Genomic DNA, 19,970 nt, shown 5'->3' on the forward strand with positions numbered 1-19,970 from the left:
TGTTGCTGTTGCTGTTATCGGTTTCATTTTAAGAAAGAAAAAATGATCAGACTCGGTTGACGATTCAGTTTGGCAGCAAGGAAACAAGGAAACAATGTTTGGTTGAGCTGGTCTGGAGCCGATACCTGACGAATCTCAACGGGCCGGTCTGCCCCCATCACAAGCGTGTCCCCGGCCGGCCGGCCGGCCGGCGTTCGATGCCGAAACAGGGCCTTGCTTTCGTGGGTCACTCTGGCCGCGGTGGAGCAAGGGAATTCAGGGTCCATCCCGTGCATCCGGGTTATAAACACAAGACATATCACCAGTCTGCCACTGTCATTGTAATGAAGTCTTCCTCAACAAGAGTTTTGGTCAACTGAGCCCCTCCCCCCTCCCCTCTCCTCCAAGATGCCCTCAAAGCGGGCAGGTCCGGCCCAAGCAACCTTTTGACGGGAGGGCAGAAGGTTAATCCCAATTTATCGAAAAATGGGACGATGGACAGATAACGCCAGCCATTAAGAGATTAAGAGCCGTTGAAGCAGCGGCGGGATGCTATCAGCGAGCCCTATCACACGACTACCAACGACGCGAGGAGGATGACAATGTCGACAACGTGATAGGCTCTTCTGCTCCCTCCTTCGCAACCCCGCGCGCGCGCGCGCGGGCGCGGGATTTCTCGCAGGCCGGAAGACAAACGGCTGCGGCGGGAGGACACTTCCGCCCGCATCTTCTCATTCATCTTATAAGTCCCACCCTCTTGTAGGCGACATCCGTGCGTTACTCTTTCTTGAACTCTCCTGCGCTGTACTGTACTCTACTGTACTGTGTTATGCTGTGCTGTGCTGTGCTGTGCTGTGCTGTGCTGTGCTATGCTGTATTGTGTTGTGCTGTAAGAAACTTACTTTCGCTGGTAGTCGTCTCGAGTGTAACCTTAGCCAGGTTGATTGCGTCGCCCAGTGGGCGGCAATGACTCGAGACTGAATTAAAGCCGCCCGAGCGTCTCCTTGGTCAAGACTCAAGCTCATCATGAGTCGGTCCATAGCTCGTTCGTCCGAGGCAGACGACGACGACGAGGAGGACGGCAACAACGACAACGAACGCACCAGTCTCTTGGCCAAGACGGCAACGCCCCAAGACGAGAACAACCGCAACATGGGGGTTTTCACGTCGTTTCAGAGTCATGTCTACTCGAGGGCTCCGTCTTCTCTCGATTTGGCCTCTTCAGACGCGATAGACCACGACAGTATCGCCTTGATCAGAGACCCCGTGGATGTCGAGCTGGCTGACAAGAAGCCTCGCGAACTTGACGAAGATGGCGAACATGACGACCTAAGGAAGTCCTCTGACTCTGACTCCGAGGTCTTCGAGTCCGGTGTTGGCAAAATCGAGGCAGCGCAAGCCCTATGGGGTAGAAAGGGCAGATGGCTGGTGATCCTTGGGTAGGTCGGTTCATGATCGAATCACTTTCATAACCCCCCTCCCTTGAGGCTGTTGAGAAGGAGAGAGAGAGCGTAAAACCGAGTTGCTGATAGTCAAGGGGTTAGTCTTGCTCTGGTCATGATCATCTAGTAAGTCACACACGCCAACCAGATCCTCGACCCGTGACAACTCCCTCAGTTCTGACCGTCGAACAGCGAGATCGACAACACAACCGTCAGCATCTACAACAACTACGCCACCTCGTCCTTCTCGGCGCTCTCCAGGCTGGCAACGCTCAGCACCGCAACAGCCATCGTCTTCGCCGTCGTCAAGCCGCTCATCGCCAAGCTGTCCAACGTCGTCGGGCGCGGCGAGGCCTACATCGTCGCCATGTCCTTCTACGTCCTGGGCTACGTCCTCATGGCCTCGTCCGCCTCCTTCAACGCCTACGCGGCGGGCGCCATCTTCTACGCCATCGGCCAGTCCGGCACCAACATCATGAACGACATCATCGTCGCCGACATCACCACCGCCCGCTGGCGCGGCTTCGCCATCAGCTTCCTCTTCTTCCCCTTCCTCATCACCCCGTGGGCCGCCGGCTTCATCGTCGACGACGTCGTCAGGCCCGGCGGCATCGGCTGGCGCTGGGGCATCGGCATGTACGCCATCCTCATGCCCATCAGCTCGGCCGTCATCATCTCAACGCTGCTCTACTACCAGAGGAGGGCCAAGAACAGGGGCCTCGTCCCCAGAAAGAAGAAGACGACCCTCCACGGCTTCTGCTCCCAGATCGACCTGGGCGGCTCGCTCCTACTGTGCGCAGGCTTCGCCATGGTCTTGGTACCCTTGACCCTGGCGGCGAACAGCTCCTCCGGCGGCAACAGCTGGGGGACGCCGTACACCGTCGTCCTAGTCGTCATTGGGGGGCTCGTCCTCGCCGCCCTGCCCTTTTACGAGAAGTTCGCCGCGAGGAACCCGATCCTGCCGCCGCACTATTTCCGCAACCGGACCATCGCTCTCTGCCTCTTCCTCATCGCCAGCGACTCCGTCGGCTTCTCCAGCACGCACACATACCTCTACTCGTGGGCCACGGTGGCCCGCGGGTTCACCGCCCGCGACGCCACCTTCTTCCAGTACACGCACGGCGTCATGCAGTGCGTGACGGCCATCACCGGCGGGCTCGCCATGGCGTACACCCGGCGGTACAAGTGGTTGCTCGTCTCGGGAGCGACGGTCCGCTTCATCGGGTACGGCGTCATGCTCCGGCTGCGCGGCGCCGAGAACTCGGTCGCCGAGATCTTCATCGTCCAGGTCATCCAGGGCCTGGGCTCCGGCTTCATGCAGCTGTCGATCCTCGTGCCCGCGCAGATCGTCGTGCCGCACCGCGAGATGCCCCAGGTCACCGCCCTCGTCATCTGTTTCGCCGTGCTCGGAAGCAGCATCGGCGGCTGCGTTGCCGGGGCCATCTACTCCAACACGTTCAAGCCTGCGCTGTATCGATATCTCGGGGCCGGGGCTTCTTCCCAACTCGTTGACTCCTTGTTCAACTCGATTGTCGGCACAGCCCCGGCATGGGGCACTCCGGAGAGAAACGCCATCAACCACGCGGTATGCTCTGTGTAACATCTCTTTCATCTCCTCTTCTCGCCCCCCCAAAACAGACCTGGGATGCTGATTTCACGACTGGACAGTTCACGGATGTGATGAAGTACATGGTCTACACTGCCGTTGGAGCATCAACCCCCGGTGTCATTCTGGTCTGGCTTCTCCCGAATTATACGTTGCCGTAAGTGCTCCAAAGACGCCTTTGCCGTATATATTGCTGACCAACTGAAAGTGACCGGAACAATATTGTCGAAACTTGAAATGGGAAACCCATCGGTTTGCTTCAAGAGGCTCTAGATTTAGGGGTATCCGGGACGAGATGAGTAACTTGTGTGGTTCTCATCCCAAATAGACTTGTAGGGATTTACAAGGCGTTCAATACTTCCAACGCTGTGATAGATAGCGGCTTGGCTTTCCAGTCATATGGCTGTCCTTAGCGGTCTCTTTGAGCGCATCGCCCTGTTATCAAGTGGGTGATGTTGGTGTACATGCTGCTGTGTCATGACCAGGTCTCTGACACATTGCCATGACGATCGAAAATATACCAACCAAACCCAGATGTAGCGAAGGAAAAGGTGAACATGTCAGGACATTAACTTAGATTGATACCCGGGTATGACTAAATCGAATCTATGGCAAGTACATCAGACAAATGACTGACATTCACTATCAACTGAATATGATAACCGAGCAAATTTGGCCGGTTTCCTCTTTTCCGCCCGTGCAGCGCCGCGGTTTACTTTCAATTTTTCAGCCAGACTTTGAACCGTGTCGTCACAATTGTAGGTGATGACAGTCTCGCCCTCGGCCTCGGCACGACAGCTGGGTCATCCTTGTCTCGCACGAATGGCACATGGAGAGAAGACAAGGTGGGGAAGACGGCGGTACCTGGGCTGGGGATACTCGGTGAGCTCCAAGATTGGAGTTCTCTTGTTCGTTATGCCGTTTTCGGACTTGCTTCGCATCAGAACCATATGCAGATCAGGTGTGGAGGCGGTGCCGGGCCTGAGTGAACGTTCTCTGGACCAGCTGGCCGGCTCAACTACATGAACGTTGGGGGCGGTGTTGAGACCTTCTTGAGGGTGACCTTAACCATCAGGTGTGCACGACGATCGAGAAAGCCCCCTGGCTGATGCGTATACCCGGAGCTGGCAGCGAACTTGCCATCGATCCTCTCACTGATGCCTGGAGATGGCGGAATGTCCCCGATCTGTCTATGAGAAAGCCAAAGCCGGTGAGGTGAGTTGATGGTGGATTATACCCATTCAGTGACTGTAAATAGGCAGTAGCCGCTAGATCCATCTCGGTGGATGAGCATCTTGACTCGTCAGGCCGCTTTTGAGACCTCGATTCAAGAAATTCAGCTCGTTGCCTGGAACCATGGAAAGATAAGAGACTGTTATTCGACCGCGACACCCATGGCTTACGGCACAACGCCGTCACCAGATGGCTGAAGCTGTGACGATCAGGACGAAGATGGAGGCTCGCGGCTCAGCGCAGCGGATGCAAATATACCTAGGATTGCTATGGCGATTAGTTGTTTTGCGTACTGTGAATGACTGGCCAGCAGGGTAATTACATCTCCGTCATCAAAGGGGGGCACGGGCAAAAACAGACACAGCTTCCATTACCTATTCCTGAAAATAAAACCACGTTCAGGTGTCTTAAAACTGCATCCCATTTGTCATGACTGTGCCGTTTCGAGCACACTCCGTGGTATAACAAGCGAACTGATGGCCGCTATGTTTTGATCATGTCCTATGCGTTAAAACGACTAAAGGTTGATACACGGTCTTAGCTATACCTGGCCTGGCGTGAAGAGTCTACCTAGGTCTAGGGCAGCAGAACTGTATCTACCTCCGCAAGTCGTAGTCAAAGGGAGGCCCCCTTGTGGAATAATGCCAGTGATCATGATTAGTATTGATTCACACACCAACCCATGTGCTCGATGCATTTAGGGGACCGGACTGCCTTAGCCACATGTCTCGGTAAACTAGTTCTCAAAATAAACACATTCACTGCATTCAACGTTGTCCTCGATGCTACTTCCAAGCCACTGCAACAATTCTCGCTTGCTTTACACTGCACGACCCCTTTCTTGCACACTCGTTGACGTGTGCCAAGTCTGCTCGGCCGCAAAACACCAAAAAGGGGCCTCCGGACTCTTTAAGGTTAACAGCCCATTGTTTTTTCCATTAAGCTTCTTTCCTGGCTACCCGTGCATGCTCTGGGGGTTGTCCAAGCTTCGAACGAAGAGCGCCAACGCGCGGTTTGCTCCGGGCCTAATATTCTGCTTGGCTGCTTGGTGAAACAACCCGTGGCGGGGATCCCGGCAGCGGCGCCGCGACGAAGCCGGACTAGCAGCCGTGCTAAGTTGGGGAGAAGCGCCAGGGACATGTTTGTTTGGGCGCCACCCCGCGTTTGCTCAGACGCGCCACCGAATCCAAATCCGGCTGCTGAGACGCTCAACTGACGGTACGACCATCGAGCTGGCCTGGTTCTCAGATGGGGTTGTTGGGCCCGAGGACTTTCACCCAATGCCTCGGCGGCAATGATAGTCCTGCATTGCAGCCCGGTTCCCAAATCCAACGTGTAGGGAGATCTACGATGGACCTCGAGCTAAAAGGTTAACTGAACATATACTTGCGATCTGTGATCCCCGGAAAAAGATGGTTGTCGTACAAGAGTGAGTCATCAGCGGTATCTTCGCCTATGAAGGAACCCCTTGTTGGGGTGCTATCATCCGGGGTTCTAGGTTCTCCTAGCGAACCATCTCCAACATTTGGCTCTTGGATACTAGCCTCGAAACATAGACAAACCGGGGAAGAAACAGAATGGCTTGGCTAGAACCTTGATAATTACAAGCGTTTGTTATTCTTGGGCTGGACATCTCCTTCATCTCGACTTTGCTAGATGAAGATCCCGATCTCTCACTGGCGCATGGGTTCTAGCCCCAACCACCGCGTCTCCGAGAGATCAGCGGCTACCGAATCATCGGATGGCCTGGCTTCGCTCTTGGCCACGGCGCGGCTGTTCTTTAGCGCCTTGGATGCCGTACCAAGAGCTCGGGTTCCGCTAGATAGTCTCCGTGACACGGCCGTTCAGCTTATACCGCATCGTAGTCCCATGGCCGAGCTCACTCTCGAGCCTCAATGGAAGAGCGTGAGCGAGTTTGGGCTCGGGCTGGACTCTCTTCAAGCCACACCACGCGATTTGGCACCCAAGCTCTGGTCGGGGACCAGCCTATATGCAAAGTTGGAGATGTTTGATAGTCGATGAGAGAGATTCGCATAGATGGGAAGACCGGAAAGATCTTGTATAAATAACTCCTTCTGCTTCCCTTCATCAACCGACTTTTCCTTCTCTCATCATCACACACTCACTCTCAAGATCACAATCACTCCAACAACATCACTCGCTTCCAATTCCACACTCTTTCAAACTTTTGCATCTCCAAACCATCTTTCAACCCCCCCTTCCAACCATCAAAATGCATATCCCCACTTTCGGTCAGGTTGCCACCCTCGGCATGGCTTTCTTCGCCGTCGCCGCCCTGGCTGCTCCCGTCGCCGAGCCCCTTGAGGCCGACCTCGTCGAGGTGAGCTGCTCCAACTCCAAGTATAACGACTGCATCAGCTAACTCTTTCACAGCGCTCTGCCGACCTTGCCGTGAGTGAAACTCCAGATCTTGCCTTGGGGCAATCAATGATAGGTATTCTTTTGGGGAACTGATGGCTGACTTACATCCCTCACCAACAGACCCGTGGCGAGGGTATCTCGGTGAGTTCCAATCTCCTGCACTGATTTCCATCGTCACCAACAAACTAACCATTCCTCTCTCTTTCCTCAGGCCTTCACTGGCTCCGTCAACGCCCTCGAGCAGCGCAACAGCAAGAAGAAGTGCAAGCGCACCAACAAGAAGGGCAACTGCACCGACTCCGACTCCGACTCGGACAACGACCACAAGAAGAAGAACAAGAACAAGAAGTGCAAGCGCAACAGCAAGGGCGACTGCTCCGACTCTGACTCGGACAACGACAAGAAGAACAAGAAGTGCAAGCGCAACCTCAAGGGCAAGTGCGAGGACGACAAGAAGAACGACAACAAGGACGACAAGAAGAACAACGACAAGGACAACAAGGGCGGCTACAAGGGCTACTAAGTCTGCCACCGACCTCGAACTCGACCTCGAGTAACCGAGAGCTCATCGGGAGGCCCTTCCGACTGTTGGTGATGGGCCCTTTCGCCGGGATTCTTTGCCGACTTTGATCGTCAGTTGGTGTTCGCGGGACTATGGTTTCGGGCGGGACACGACTTGGATTTTATATTATTCACCACACTCCTTACCATGCTGGTCTGTCAGCTCCGGCCTTTCGGAGTTGATTAGCACCAGTCGACTCACTTTTCACCTGTACCATATCATATGTAGATACTTCTGAGCTTATATACTGTACGTATCAGCATTTAAAGGGTTTAACATCCAAAAAAAGCAAAGCTTCGCTGGCATTGTGAAACTATCTTGTTTGTTCTCCGGCACATCGATTGAGTGATAATATTTGATCTGGAACGCAATGCGACGATAAGTGTCGGCTTTTGGCATGTCTTGAAATCACTGCAAACTATACAATGTTGCTACTCAAAAGGATTGCTCCTTTTGGTGAAACAACTATACTCAGTGCTCAACTCTTCTTGGCTTGGATTGGAGGTTTACTATTACACGTGAGTCCCAGCCCATACTTACTCTCTACGGCATGAACCTAACTTGATCTTCTCCAAAACATCGTCCCCTATGCTATGCAAACCCGGATCCCTCCGCCTTGACGGCCGTCTTGACCTTGAATCTCTCGCCCAAAACGGCCCAACATCCAACTATCACCAATTTCCTGAAGGCATTCGGATCGGCGTCTTCGCCGAACCCCTTCCCCAGCCAACCCTCAACGTCGCCCCAGTCTATGAATCCCAATTTGGCCACAGACGCCTCGGTCAGCAGCTCGGTGAACATTCGGTGAAGAGGGCCTCCCCGGGGCCACTTGACAGGGGCCGAGTAAGGGTGCTTTCGCCTCTCGTAGAGCTCCTGCGTGATGAAGGGCCTGCCGGCCTCCTTGAGAACCCACTTCTCGCTCAGCGCTTGGCGGGCCGAGCTGAGGTTCTTCCACCACATGCTCGACCCCGTCCCGTTCGTCTGGCCCTCCGTCTGGTTGTACGCGATCTTGAGGCTGGGCGGCAGGTTGTTGATGTACTCCACCAGGTGGTGGTCCAGGAAGGGGGGCCGGGCCTCGATGCTGTGCGCCATCTCGGTGCGGTCGCCCAGACAGGTCAGGATCATGTTGGCCAGCGGCCCGCGAGTGTAGATGTACAGCGAGGAGTGCAGCGCGTGCCACTTCTCCCGCACGTTCTCGAGGACCTCTGGCGACATGGTCCTGGCAACGATCTCTCTCATGTCGGTCTGGCCGTAGGTCTCTCGGACCCATGGCGCGAACAGCTCCCAGTGCGGCTGCCACTTGAGGGCGTTATTGGCGATCTCGAGGTGCGGAGTCGACGGCGGCGTCTTCTCCCAGTGATGGTCGAACATGCCTACTGTTCTGAACATGTTCTTGATGTCGTCCGTCATCTCCTTCTGCATGCCCTCCCGCATGCTGTTGTTTTTCGCCAGTGCAGAATCGGGCCAGGCATAGTCCGGCTCGAGGAGGAAGTCCGGCAGGAGGAACGGATATCCTGCAAAGTGTTCATCGGCGCCCTCTCCTGTGAGGACGACCGGGACACCGTGTTGTCGGGGCAGTGTGGAAAGACAGAATTTGCCCACCGAGTTGAGGTCGAAATGGTGCTGCTCGTTGTGGTAGACGCAGTCGGCAAAGTTCTTGGCCAACTCCTCTTCATTCATGTCTTTTTTGAGAATCTGGACACCAAGCCAGTTTGCTGTGCGCTCGGCGATATCTTGGAATGCAATTGTCAGTTACTTCCATAGCATGAAAATCCGATTCAGAGGGGGAGGCTTCAGGGTGAATAGGTTCGAAAGCCTTGAGCAGAAAGAACATACCCGCTTCATTGAACCCTGAGCCCTCGGGAAACTGAATACTGAAGCACGAGATGCGCTTCGTTGCGTCCTGGTTGCCCAGCATAACGCCCTCCTCCCGCACAAGCTTGGTCACGATACCGGCAACGACTGAGGAATCGATGCCTCCGGATAGATAGATTCCCACGGGCACGTCGGCGCGGAACCGAAGTCTCACAGCTTCCACCATCCGTTCTCTGACTTCCCGAACGATCTCGTCCACGGTCCGTGTTTCCACCTCGCGCTGGCTGGTGTCAATAAAAGACAGCGACAGTTTCTCGTCTTGCGCCGTTTCCATACCTTGTCTTTATACTGAGGGTCCCAGTATTGGTGGTGCTTGATTTCGCCGTCTCGGGAGATCTCCATCCACGTACCAGGGTTCAGTTTCCACACGTCTTTGAACACCGTGCTTTCGGCACAGAGAGAGGAGCCGCTGATGAGGCCTTCGACATTCCACTCGGGCTCCCAGCCCAGCGGCAGAAACCCTTTGACCTCCGAGGTCAGAAGCAAGCGTCTCTCCGGGCTGTCTCGCTCGCCGGTGATGGTCCAGAACATGGGCTTGATGCCGAAGCGATCGCGCGCCGTGATCACGCGCCCGTCGGTCTCATCGAAAATGACAAACGAGAACTCGCCCCGGAGATGATCTAGGAACTGGGGGGCCCCGTGGATTTTGTAGAGAGCAACCAGGACTTCACTGTCGCAGTGGCCCTTGAACTTGTATCCGTGCTCCCGGATGCAGCGCTTGCGAATGGCGTCGTGGTCATAGATCTCACCGTTGACTACTGCGTGAATCTTCCCATCGTCGCTGTGCATGGGTTGCACGCCATCCGGCGTGAGATCATTGATGGCGAGACGGCGATGTCCGAGAGCTAGAGGTGAACATGTCAGATATATATAAGCGTTCCCTCCGGCTCAAGTCGGCTCACCAATGCCCCCATCCTCACTGATCCAAATGCCCTCGGCATCTGGGCCTCTGTGTGCAATGCTTGCAAGGCTCTCCGCTAGCTGCTTGCGTAGAGTGTCGTGCTTCTGCAAACTGTCTTGCCCGTGACCGTTGAGGGAGTGAGAGCCCCTCTCCCGTCTTAGCTGGATCGTCGCTGTTATTCCACACATAGCGATATCCTGCAAAGAGCTCGATGTGCACAATCAAGGGTGGGAGAAACTAGTCACCGGTGGGAGGGCACCTGCTACGATTTACTCCGGTTTTGAGACATCATCAGCTGTCCTTTTGGGGATGGACGACACCTTGGTGCGGGCAGATGCGTTAGAGTTCGAGGCGGTTGCGTCCATCCATGGGCAAAGTATAGTCCATCCGTTAAGCCCCCTACGAGTGTTACATGCAGGACGAATTCGGGGCGAATTGGAACAGACTTTTGCCGCTTAGTCACATTTGTAATGCATTCCTCCATCTAACCGAGCGTTTAGACTCTGGCCGTGCCTCTGGCCAGTTGAATGTAACCGTCCACATAATACAGTTGCAGATGTAAGGTGGCACCTGTCTCTTTATGTAAATACCGCACTCGCGAGGTCCGGGGCAAGCCCGGGAAGACAATGGGTTTACGTACAAGCGAGTCTTTTGGTGGAACGAGATACAGGGGGCACTTGATTCCGTGTTCCGGGTTAGCTGGGATGGGTAGTTGAGAATGATGCCCAAACTCTATTCCAGCTCAGTGTCCACTGTTGAAGCAACCGAGCGTCCGCGGGATGCCGGGGAGTTGATGAGTCTTGCCGCAGCGTCCGCTTGGATCAACTGACTCGATCCGGCTGGTGAAAAGGTTGAATTCCCTGGCAGGGTGGTGACTTCAGAGGATTTAGACTTCGCAGGGACCAGACTCCGTGGCCGTGGTTAGCCGTGCTCCCGGTGGCGTCTTGGCACCTGCAAGAGACGACTGTCTTTGGCAATCAGTCTCCGAACGGTACGACCCCACGATGTGTTGCTCCAGTTGAGTTGGAGGACTAGCTAGGCATCGAACGACAACCACCGGTCAGGGAACTAGCAGCAAGTAGATGAGACGATGTGTGTAAGTGGAGAGAGCCAAGCAGCCCAAGAAACCATCGCTCGAGGCCGCTAGGCCCTGTCGTGTCATCTAGATGATGGGCAGGCGCTCTGCTTCAGAAGGCGGTGAATGTTGACAAGACCTATAAGGTTGGACTGTTCCTGAGTCTGAGTTAACCCCTGCTGCTCCCGTACTTCTATAGGGTTGCAGATCCGCCCTGGTCTTCTTCCAACACCTTCTAGACTATAACTAGCAGTTTAATGATCTGCAGACAGCTTTTTGCTGCATAAGGGATACGTCACATTGAAATTGATTAACTGCATTGCCCCTCGTATAGCCTTAGTGTGGAACTTGCCTAATAACGCCTTCCGTGGTAAACTTTTCGACGGCATGAGTACCAAGGATTCACATTTGAAAGAGGGCCCGCTCAACTTCGTTGGATGCCATGTCACTATATGCAGGAGATGTAGAGAGCTTGCGGTCACAAGCGTGTCCTCCCTCCCACTGGCCATACCTCTTGGCGTTGGACAACTTGTAGTTTCATGATATGTCTTGTGCTATGTACTATGTAATGGGAGTTGACGACGGAACGAACAAAATCCCATGAGAAGACCCCACCTTTTTCACCAGCATCTTCACGGCCACTCGGGCCCCCTAAGCCTCCGGATGAAGCCGCACCTTGACCCCGTTGTTCAGGGTCAAGGACAAGGTGAGTTGCTCGCGCCAGTCAGACGAGTCCAGGCTCTCAATACTCGAAAAGGCGTGGAGCAATCTTGCAACGGTGTATGACGATTCGGTCAGGGCAAACTTCTGTCCCGGGCAGACGCGAGGCCCGCCGTTGAAGGGCAGATACTCCCAGCCCGGTCTCAGGGTCTCCCAGCGCTCGGGGATGAACTCCTCCGCGTCGGGCCCAAAGAGCTCCGGGCGACGGTGCATGACAAAGGTGCTGTAGGTCACGACGTTGTTCTTGGCGACGAACATTGGCGAGCGGCCATCGGGGCCGCCGCCCACCGGGACGACGCAGTCTTTGTTGGCCATGCGGCTGTTGGTGGCGATGGGAGGGAACAGGCGAAGCGCTTACCGTGTCGTTAGCAAGACGGAGCAAGAAAATGGCAAGATTGGTAAGACTTGGTTAGAAACACAAAAACTTACTTTCCTGCAGTACGTAACGGAGGTATGTCATTTGCATAACGGCGTCGTAGGTCAGGGGCTCGGTGTAGTGCTCCAGCACGTCCGTCCTGAGCTTCTTCCACACCTCGGGCTTGCGGGCCAGCATGAAGAAGGTGAAGGCGAGGAGGCCCGCGGTCGTGTCCCTTGCCGCCAGCAGCATGTTGACGATCTGGTCGCGCAGCATGATGGGGTTGTCGGTATCCTTGGCCAGCTCGTTGAGGAAGACGTACTTTTTCCGCGAGTACTCGTCCTGCTGCTGCTGCTGCTGCTGCTTCTCCGTCGGGTGCAGCTTTTCCCGCGCACGGAACTCGAGCGCCTGCTTGACGAACTTGTCGGCGTACGCGTGGACGATGTCGCAAGCGTCTCTGAACTTGGCGTCGCGGTGGGCGAACATCAAGTTGCCGAGGCGGAGTCGGAGGATGGTCCCCTGTTGGGCGTAATCCAGCGCGTGATGGAAGGTGTGCGCGGAATCGGAGGCGTGATCCGACATCAAGCCAACCGACTCTCCAAAGAGATATTCGCTGTTTGAGTCCAGTACCTAAAAAGAATATCACAATATCATCAGTAACTCACTCGGTTGCTCAAGGCAGATTTCCAACCAAGAAAGCAACTAACCATGCGAAAAAACAGTTGTTGCAAGTCAACCGTGTAGTTCTCACGGGCAATGAGCTGGATGAGCTGGTCCACGTGGGTTTCGAAGATGCTAAAGTCCGTTACTTGGGCCCGGATGAAACTAGGTCGGATCAAGGCTCGCTGATGGGCCCAGATCTCGTTGTCGGTGGTGAAGATGCCTCTGCCCAGGAGAGGCGAGGCACTCTTCCTCCTCAGAGGACCCATGCCAAAGTCCTCAAACTGGTTGGAGAGCACAGTCTGGATCAGCTTGGGGTCGCAGGTGTTGATCGTGGTCCTCAGGTAGGTGTTCGTGGTGAAGGTCTGGCCTTGCTCCGTGTGGCGCTTCTTCAGCAGGGCAAGGAAGCCGAACTTCTTGGCGGCGGCCAAGTTCTGAAGGACGACATCGGTGCCGAATATGGGGTCCTTTTGAGGCAGTTTCTTGGGAGGCAGGGTGCCGTACTCTCTCTTCATGCGGTGGCGGAGGATGTGCGTGGAGATGATGATGTATAGAGAATACACAACGGTTGCTAGAGACGCAAAAAGCGTCAGGATAGGGACGATCATGGCTTCCGGCGTTCGAAGTTGAATTCGATGCGTTCCCCTTCTTTTTTACACGGAAGCTGTTCGTTAAGGCCTTTCAACCGGGCTTTCATGACGAAACCCCGGCGCCTGAGGATCCGGGGTATTTTATAGTTGCAAACACATCATCTTCTCACCTCCTCGTCCTTGTATACGATCCTATATCAATGTACCCACCAAGGTGGATTACATGTAGATATTTGGGCCCCCCCATGTCGTCTTGCATCCCAGCGGCTGTTCCTGCTAAACTACCTTTGGTTGATCAGGCCTTGGATGCTGCTTGAGTTTGGTGGGAGAAAAAAAGGATGATTTCGCCGATGATCAGCCCGTCAATTGGGATCCATAAAAAGTTAAGCAAGCGTTCAGCCGAGCCCGAAGCCGAATCCGGACTTGTCAGGAACCTAGTCCCATCACCGTCGGACCCCGTCCCGAATTCCTACCAGCCGGGTTGATGGGGAGCGAGCTGGGATGGCAGCTGAAACATGCTTTCATGGGTCGACTTGGAGAAAATGCTTGCGTGGCGTATTCATACGAAGATCCGTTGACTGAACCTCTTGCAGCAGAGTTTGTGCCAAGGGCACCTTCAACCCCCGCCGAAGCTCGATGGCCGTCTCATCTCGTCCACACCCACGGATCCGACCTGACAGTCATCTGGACTATCAATCACGAATAGTTTAACACAACGACGAACATGGCAAATGTTTTATCGTCGCCTGTAACTGCTTTGGAGATGTCCTTCTAAGGAATGAAAACTTAGAATAAAAAAAACTCGCAAAAGAAAAAACCTGTCCGTCAACCTTCAAACCACCTGGACGTCGCCCACTCGGGGAGCCGCTGAGTATCTGGCATTGAAAAACAGGTTGCGGTGGCTTTCCCAAGGTGAAGAGTATGTCGGCGCCGCAAAGTTTCTCGAGGCGTCAGTGAAGCTGAGAGCAGGGATAAACAATGTCGACGTGAGCAGAACTTTTGGGCCATCCTCGTTGAAGTGAACTGTGGCCTGGAGTCTCAGCCAATCGTATATGCACCATGTAACATCACAGACCAGCTTTCGGTACGATCAGACTTACAGCTTCGCAAATGGCCTGTGAAATGCCACACAATCCCTGGCCTCCTTATGGTATCCTGATGTGCTGGCTGCAACATGGATCCATCTTGAATGCCACTCATCGCCAGGCACCTCCCTCCCTTGATCTACCTGGGATCTGCGGCCCAAGGTGACGACTGCCCCGAGAGTTTGCGCTGACTTTTCTGCCACAACGGGTATTGGCATTGCGAGAGATTTCCAAACACGCAAATCTGTATAGTACCTGCAGCTGGACAGCTGACAGGACAGGCTATCCCAGCAGAGTCTAAACTGTGGGCTGGCTGCTTACGGGCTGTGCGCCTGATCCCGGGATGGAGGATGGATGCATATCGAGATGACAAGTCAGGCATGACAGTATCAATATTTATCAATACTTGTAGAATAAGTCGAAGAGTGCGGCCCTGAAGGGCTTCCTGCTTCACCGATGTTAAATATGGTTGCTGCGCTTGGGTATTGCATCCCTATCCCCGTACTTTCAGTCCCTCTTCTTCTCAAGAAGCCATCTTCCACAGCCCCCCCCCCCCCCCCAATACCCCTAACCACTCTACCTCTCTTCTAGCTGCCGTTTTGCCGTCCTTGACCAGGCACTCGTCATGTCAGCCCCAATTAGGACCGTTGCACTTGCGGGCGTAAGTCGTCCTATGACTCCTATCCCACTCCACGGCGGCGGGATTAGGGTAAAGAGAGTCCGAGACTGACCAGAGCTTCACTTCCAGGCAAACGGCTTCTTGGGCAAGGTGTTGCTCCAGGTCCTGCTGCAGTCGGGTCGCTTCCAGCTTACCGTCCTCACCCGCAAAGGGTCTCGCCACGAGTTCCCCGCCGGCGTCGCAGTGAAGAAGGTCGACTACGAGTCAGTCCCCAGCCTGGAAGACGCTCTTCGGGGGCAAGACGCCCTCGTGTCCGCCTTGGCGTTCGACGCGATTCATATCCAGAAGAACGTGGTCGACGCCGCCTTCAACGCCGGCGTGCGGCGGATGATCCCTTCCGAGTACGGGAACGACACCAAGAACCCCAAGCTCGCCAGCATCCCCATCTACCAGCCCAAGATTGCCATTCGCAAGTACCTCGACGAGAAGGTGGCCCAGCGGCCCTCATTTTCGTACACCATCATCATGAACGTCTCCTTCCTGGCGCCCGGATACGCGCTGGACTTCCTGGTCGACGTCAGGGGCAAGAAGGCGCACATCAAAGACGGCGGGGACGTCAAGTTCAACGCCACCACGATGCCTCACATCGGGCAGGCCGTGATCGGCATCCTCACGCACCTCGACGAGACGGCGAACCGTCCCGTGAAGATCAGCAGCGTGGAGACGACGCAGAACGAGATTGTCGAGATCGCCAAGGCCGTCGACCCTAGCGGTGAGTGGGAGATCAGGCATTCCAGGACGGAGGACCTCGAGAGGATCGCGCACGAGAGGTGGAACGCGGGCGACCACAGCGAGGAGGTGGTCGAGATGTTCATCAACCGCGCCTTCATAGGCACCGAGGCCGGGTACTTCCCCGAGACCGACAACGAGCTGCTCGGCATCGAGCCCATAGGCAGGGAGGGGCTGGAGAAGATAATCCGCAACGCCATCAAAGGGTGATTTGAACCTGGTTAGGCCGTCTCCAAAGGCAGAAAGTGCTGGGGTTTCAACTTCAACTAGTCTTACTAGTCTAACTAGTCTTAATATACATCCTTCTCTTCCCCCTGTTGACATGTTTGTGGCATCAACTATCTGTACCTCGGCGAGATGTCACGACGCAAGCAAGCTAGTCGTCTCTGGGACTTTGCTGTCAGGACACATATCCTACTTGCGATCTAGAACAGTCCCTTGGAGACGTCCATGTCACATCGCCTCGTCAACTGCTCACATGCGCCAAGAGCAAGGTTCATTAATCGCTCTGCATGAATCATGCCTATCCGCTTCCTTCACCGACAAGCCCCGCCATCTGGCAAGAGATGGATATTTTTTTTCCTCCATAGGATTGATTTTCCAGCGCCCTGTAATGGTCGCCGTCAACTTCTTCAAACTGGTTACGTTCAGCAGTGAAATGGCGAAGGGTCAACGTCGTCCGTAAACTTGGCATTGACAGCACCCGATTGTAAACCTTCGCCTCAACTTCATAGGCCGTCTTGAGTTGATTAAACGGTCAGTCCTATAGTTTTGCTGGTTTTGCAACCCCTGCAATAAGCGATGGCTGGAATGGGGTATACAGCAATGGGGCGTGGGGGCTCAAGTTCTTCAAGCTTGTTGACACACAGCTAACCAGCCATTTCTGTGGATATACAACGAAACAGTTCATGAAAACCATCATGAATCTTCACGTTTGAACATGGTGGTTTTCCATCGTGGGGTCTGTCCCATCAACTGTGCTACATGTCTCGGTAAGTCCTCTAGAAGTACATGCTAACGAACGTACAATGCCGGGTATATGACTGACTAATGGCCAAAACAGAATGGATGCAACCAAGAGCTCAACTACAACAGTCATTACCGGCGTAATACAATCATCCGTTGCTCTCACAAAAAGAAGAAAAGGCGCCGTGGAATGAAACCGGGGTTGATGTATGTATTACTGCATTAAACCCGATCCAAATCCATGGACTCTTCATTATGGGAACTCTTGTAAGTTCTGGACCCTTCCCATGTATACCGAAACACCTTGAACGCCCTTGAGAGTGAATTAAACGTGCAGAATCGTTCCGAGACTATCACCGACGGTTCGGATGAATCGGTCTAGACCAGCTTTCTCCCGCTCACTGGAGATCCCACCGCTGCAGCTACCTCGGGAACGCTAGCTTCCGTGTACGGCGGCGGCATCTCTGACCCCTCACGTCCTGGACGGCTGTGCCGTCTGGAGCTCGTGTCCTGCCGGCCATGACTCGCTGGTGAAGACGGCATGACCTCCTGCTTCGGCGGCTCGGGAGCCTGAGCTCCCCGTTCTGTCAGCAGCTGGGTGAGTTCCGGGTTCTGGAGCAGCCGCGCCATTGTCAGCGGCCGGATGCTCGCCATCTTGTTGACGTCCGCGCCAAATGTGAGTAGCGTGAGCACCAGGGAGTGGCTGTTGGACTGGATAGCCTCGCCGAGCGGCGTCCTGCCCTTGCCGTCGGCCGCGTTGGCGTCGGCGCCGTGCGTCAGGAGCAGCTTCGCGTCCTCGTGCCGCCCCTGGCCGATGGCGTAAAGGAGGAACGTGTCGTCCTTGATCTTCTTGTTCGGGTTGCCGCCGTGCGTGAGGAACGTCCGGAGGAGCTCCGTGCTGCCGAGCGTGATGACCAGGCTCATGATGGACTCCCCCCAGTTGTCGACCTCGTTGGGGTTGGCCCCCCGCTGCAGGAGCGCGCGGACGAGGTCGACCTTGATGCCTTCCTCCATGTCCTTGTTCTGCAGCATCGTCCACAGGACGCCTTTGCCCATGATGCCCGTGACGTTCGGGTCGGCGCCCCGGGTGAGGAGCAGCTTGACGAGGTCGTACTTCTTCCTGTGCAACGCCGAGACGATCATGGTGCTGCCGGTCAGATCCATGACGTTGGGGTCCGCGCCGTGCTCCAGGAGAAAGGAGATCATGTCCATGCGGTTCTGGCCCAGGGCCATGTGGAGCGTGGGCTGGCCAGTGATGTCGCGGGCGTTCACGTCGGCGCCGAACTCCTGCAGGAGCTTCATGTGCGGAAGGCTCCCGGCCTGGACGGCATGGATGAAGATGGTGCGCCCGCTGATGGCCGCGGTGTTGGGGTCGCACCCCCGGGTCAGGAAGAGCTTGATGATGTCCAGACGATCGCTGTTGGCGACCTCGATGAAGAAGGGCTGGCTCGACCACGAGCGTTCCTTGATGTCCGCGCCTTCGTTGATGAGCAGCTCGGCAACCGGTAGGAGACCGCACTCGGCGGCGTGGAACAGCGGCGGCTTCTTCTTCCCGCTGAACGAGTCTTTTGCTGATCGGTCCGCCCCCGACTTGAGGAGAAACTCGACGGCCTGGATTTGGTTGGCGCGGATGGCGCAGATGAGAGGCGTGTACCCTTCCTCGTTCTGGCCGTTGATGTTGACCCCTTGCGAGACGAAGCCCTTGAGGTGTCCCACGTCACCGCTCTTTGCTGCCTGGCACATGGCGATGACCATGGGCTCTGGTTTGGCTCGCAACCCGGCCGTCATTGCCTTGAAGGAGCTGGAGATGGACGAGAAAAACTGGCCGGTGGCCTTGCTTTTCCCCTTGCCACTTTTGCCCGTGAGATAGTCTGGCGGGGGTGCATCCGCCGTGTCCTGAGCCCCTCCTGCGTTTGCCGCACTTCTGATGGCCAGGTTGCTGGACTCTTCCGTGACTTGAAGAATGTCGCTGCGCGTGAGGACGATCTGAGATGTTTCTACGGCCGTTTCCAGCAGCCGATGCCCGTCGGGTGCTGAGAGCTTGGAGTCCTGCTGGGCAACCGTGGGCCTATGCGAGTTCAGCAACCAATTACGCGATGCACGGTGTGAACTGGGGTCTTCACAGACTCACATCTGGACTACTTGGATGAACTGTGCGAATAGGCGGGTGTTCGCCATGTGATAGCTCTCATGTTGCAAGATCACGTCGGCGTTGAGGCCCGTCACGTTTCCCGGGTCGAGCCTGCGGATCTGCTTGTCCACGACCGCTGCCGCGTCCGCGCATGGCTGGAGAGAAATGGTAAGAGCATTCCGCAGGCCCGGCGAGATGGCCGACGCGCCGTCGAGGCACGCCCGGAGCCGTTCCGTGGTGTCTCTGAACTGGTCGAGCTTTGCCGAGAACGAGATCAGGTGCTGGGCAGCGGTGCTCCCGGGGTCAATGGCCTTGAGCAGGCCGTCGAGCTCGGCCGACGTCGAGACGGCTCGGTGGGAGATGTCGTCACAGGTTGATGTTATAGCGGCGGAGGAGAAGCCCACCATTGTCACAACAAGCGATCAGGTATTTGGGGGGGGGGGATGGTTCTTCAAGTTTATCAGCGGCCCCACGCTCTGCGAATGCCCTCAATAGCAAACACCAGTGGTTGACAATGATTTATGGTTAAATGAGAGGGGAGCAAGGATACCTGACCCCGCTGATGTGTCCGGTCGCGCGCGGTGGGATGATGATAAGAACAGCGGACGCCAAGATCCGGATGGGAGGCACCGCCCGCATGGTAAGCAGGCAAAACCTGCGCCTCAGTCTCGCAGTTCAGCCGTAGGAAGTAGTGAGCCGACCCAAAGCCCGCCTTGGGCTCTGGAGTCGGTGGCTAGCGTCGAGACGCGCGTTCGGAATACGACACCCGCATGTTATTGTGGCTGGGTAAGGCTGACAAGACTCACAAGAGGCCTCTTCTGGTCGACAGAAACAGGCCGATCTGCTGGTCTAGTCAGGGGTGGATGAATGTCTCTGAGCTTTCTATTGGATCAAGAGCGGGCTATCAGACACGCATATGACGAAGCGAACGGGTTTCGTAGGGCTGGGATCGGGGTTAACTCTTGAATCAAGGCATTCCGGTGACAGTACGCGGTCAAGC

General features: G+C 55.4%; 7 protein-coding genes across 7 annotated transcripts; 4 read left to right on the forward strand and 3 right to left on the reverse strand.

Moving 5' to 3' along the window:
• Window positions 1–786: 786 nt before the first annotated feature.
• CDEST_02285 (Putative major facilitator superfamily, MFS transporter superfamily) lies at window positions 787–3,613 on the forward strand. The gene is made up of 5 exons (XM_062918444.1): window positions 787–1,418; window positions 1,524–1,547; window positions 1,614–3,006; window positions 3,090–3,184; window positions 3,236–3,613. The coding sequence occupies exons 1-5, from the start codon at window positions 1,006–1,008 to the stop codon at window positions 3,261–3,263; spliced, it is 1,953 nt and encodes a 650-aa protein (XP_062774495.1). The 5' UTR covers window positions 787–1,005; the 3' UTR covers window positions 3,264–3,613.
• Window positions 3,614–5,916: 2,303 nt separating this feature from the next.
• CDEST_02286 (uncharacterized protein) lies at window positions 5,917–6,282 on the forward strand (the record flags this gene model as incomplete). The annotated part of the gene is made up of 1 exon (XM_062918445.1): window positions 5,917–6,282. The coding sequence occupies one exon, from the start codon at window positions 5,917–5,919 to the stop codon at window positions 6,280–6,282; it is 366 nt and encodes a 121-aa protein (XP_062774496.1).
• Window positions 6,283–6,493: 211 nt separating this feature from the next.
• Window positions 6,494–7,165, forward strand: CDEST_02287 (uncharacterized protein; the record flags this gene model as incomplete). Its single annotated transcript, XM_062918446.1, has 3 exons — window positions 6,494–6,601; window positions 6,763–6,783; window positions 6,854–7,165. The coding sequence occupies 3 exons, from the start codon at window positions 6,494–6,496 to the stop codon at window positions 7,163–7,165; spliced, it is 441 nt and encodes a 146-aa protein (XP_062774497.1).
• A 507-nt stretch (window positions 7,166–7,672) lies between these two features.
• On the reverse strand, window positions 7,673–10,391 carry CDEST_02288 (Putative asparagine synthase, rossmann-like alpha/beta/alpha sandwich, nucleophile aminohydrolase). The gene is made up of 4 exons (XM_062918447.1): window positions 9,982–10,391; window positions 9,356–9,924; window positions 9,041–9,299; window positions 7,673–8,937 (listed from the first exon to the last, which is right to left on the reverse strand). The coding sequence occupies exons 1-4, from the start codon at window positions 10,166–10,168 to the stop codon at window positions 7,796–7,798; spliced, it is 2,157 nt and encodes a 718-aa protein (XP_062774498.1). The 5' UTR covers window positions 10,169–10,391; the 3' UTR covers window positions 7,673–7,795.
• A 1,047-nt stretch (window positions 10,392–11,438) lies between these two features.
• On the reverse strand, window positions 11,439–13,509 carry CDEST_02289 (Putative cytochrome P450). Its single transcript, XM_062918448.1, has 3 exons — window positions 12,838–13,509; window positions 12,205–12,760; window positions 11,439–12,128 (listed from the first exon to the last, which is right to left on the reverse strand). The coding sequence occupies exons 1-3, from the start codon at window positions 13,396–13,398 to the stop codon at window positions 11,707–11,709; spliced, it is 1,539 nt and encodes a 512-aa protein (XP_062774499.1). The 5' UTR covers window positions 13,399–13,509; the 3' UTR covers window positions 11,439–11,706.
• Window positions 13,510–14,934: 1,425 nt separating this feature from the next.
• On the forward strand, window positions 14,935–16,183 carry CDEST_02290 (Putative NmrA-like domain, NAD(P)-binding domain superfamily). Its single transcript, XM_062918449.1, has 2 exons — window positions 14,935–15,126; window positions 15,214–16,183. The coding sequence occupies exons 1-2, from the start codon at window positions 15,091–15,093 to the stop codon at window positions 16,081–16,083; spliced, it is 906 nt and encodes a 301-aa protein (XP_062774500.1). The 5' UTR covers window positions 14,935–15,090; the 3' UTR covers window positions 16,084–16,183.
• Window positions 16,184–16,850: 667 nt separating this feature from the next.
• Window positions 16,851–19,557, reverse strand: CDEST_02291 (Putative ankyrin repeat-containing domain superfamily). The gene is made up of 2 exons (XM_062918450.1): window positions 18,971–19,557; window positions 16,851–18,907 (listed from the first exon to the last, which is right to left on the reverse strand). The coding sequence occupies exons 1-2, from the start codon at window positions 19,375–19,377 to the stop codon at window positions 17,218–17,220; spliced, it is 2,097 nt and encodes a 698-aa protein (XP_062774501.1). The 5' UTR covers window positions 19,378–19,557; the 3' UTR covers window positions 16,851–17,217.
• Window positions 19,558–19,970: the final 413 nt, after the last annotated feature.

This window comes from Colletotrichum destructivum, chromosome 2 (assembly GCF_034447905.1).
Source record: "Colletotrichum destructivum chromosome 2, complete sequence".
In the NCBI taxonomy this organism is placed as follows: Eukaryota; Fungi; Ascomycota; class Sordariomycetes; order Glomerellales; family Glomerellaceae; genus Colletotrichum; species Colletotrichum destructivum.

Excerpts from the sequence above, each read along its gene's own strand:
- CDEST_02288 (XM_062918447.1), bottom strand. The coding sequence starts at position 10,168 with ATGTGTGGAATAACAGCGACGATCCAGCTAAGACGGGAGAGGGGCTCT. Across the intron at positions 9,300-9,355 it reads ACCCTCAGTATAAAGACAAG|CGCGAGGTGGAAACACGGAC; the intron begins GTATGGAAACGG and ends GACACCAGCCAG. Across the intron at positions 8,938-9,040 it reads CTCAGGGTTCAATGAAGCGG|ATATCGCCGAGCGCACAGCA; the intron begins GTATGTTCTTTC and ends TTGCATTCCAAG.
- CDEST_02285 (XM_062918444.1), top strand. The coding sequence starts at position 1,006 with ATGAGTCGGTCCATAGCTCGTTCGTCCGAGGCAGACGACGACGACGAG. Across the intron at positions 3,007-3,089 it reads GAAACGCCATCAACCACGCG|TTCACGGATGTGATGAAGTA; the intron begins GTATGCTCTGTG and ends ACGACTGGACAG. Across the intron at positions 3,185-3,235 it reads CTCCCGAATTATACGTTGCC|TGACCGGAACAATATTGTCG; the intron begins GTAAGTGCTCCA and ends ACCAACTGAAAG.
- CDEST_02291 (XM_062918450.1), bottom strand. The coding sequence starts at position 19,377 with ATGGTGGGCTTCTCCTCCGCCGCTATAACATCAACCTGTGACGACATC. Across the intron at positions 18,908-18,970 it reads TTCATCCAAGTAGTCCAGAT|GCCCACGGTTGCCCAGCAGG; the intron begins GTGAGTCTGTGA and ends GAACTCGCATAG.
- CDEST_02289 (XM_062918448.1), bottom strand. The coding sequence starts at position 13,398 with ATGATCGTCCCTATCCTGACGCTTTTTGCGTCTCTAGCAACCGTTGTG. Across the intron at positions 12,761-12,837 it reads AACAACTGTTTTTTCGCATG|GTACTGGACTCAAACAGCGA; the intron begins GTTAGTTGCTTT and ends TATTCTTTTTAG. Across the intron at positions 12,129-12,204 it reads CCGTTACGTACTGCAGGAAA|CGCTTCGCCTGTTCCCTCCC; the intron begins GTAAGTTTTTGT and ends CGACACGGTAAG.
- CDEST_02290 (XM_062918449.1), top strand. The coding sequence starts at position 15,091 with ATGTCAGCCCCAATTAGGACCGTTGCACTTGCGGGC. Across the intron at positions 15,127-15,213 it reads GGACCGTTGCACTTGCGGGC|GCAAACGGCTTCTTGGGCAA; the intron begins GTAAGTCGTCCT and ends CTTCACTTCCAG.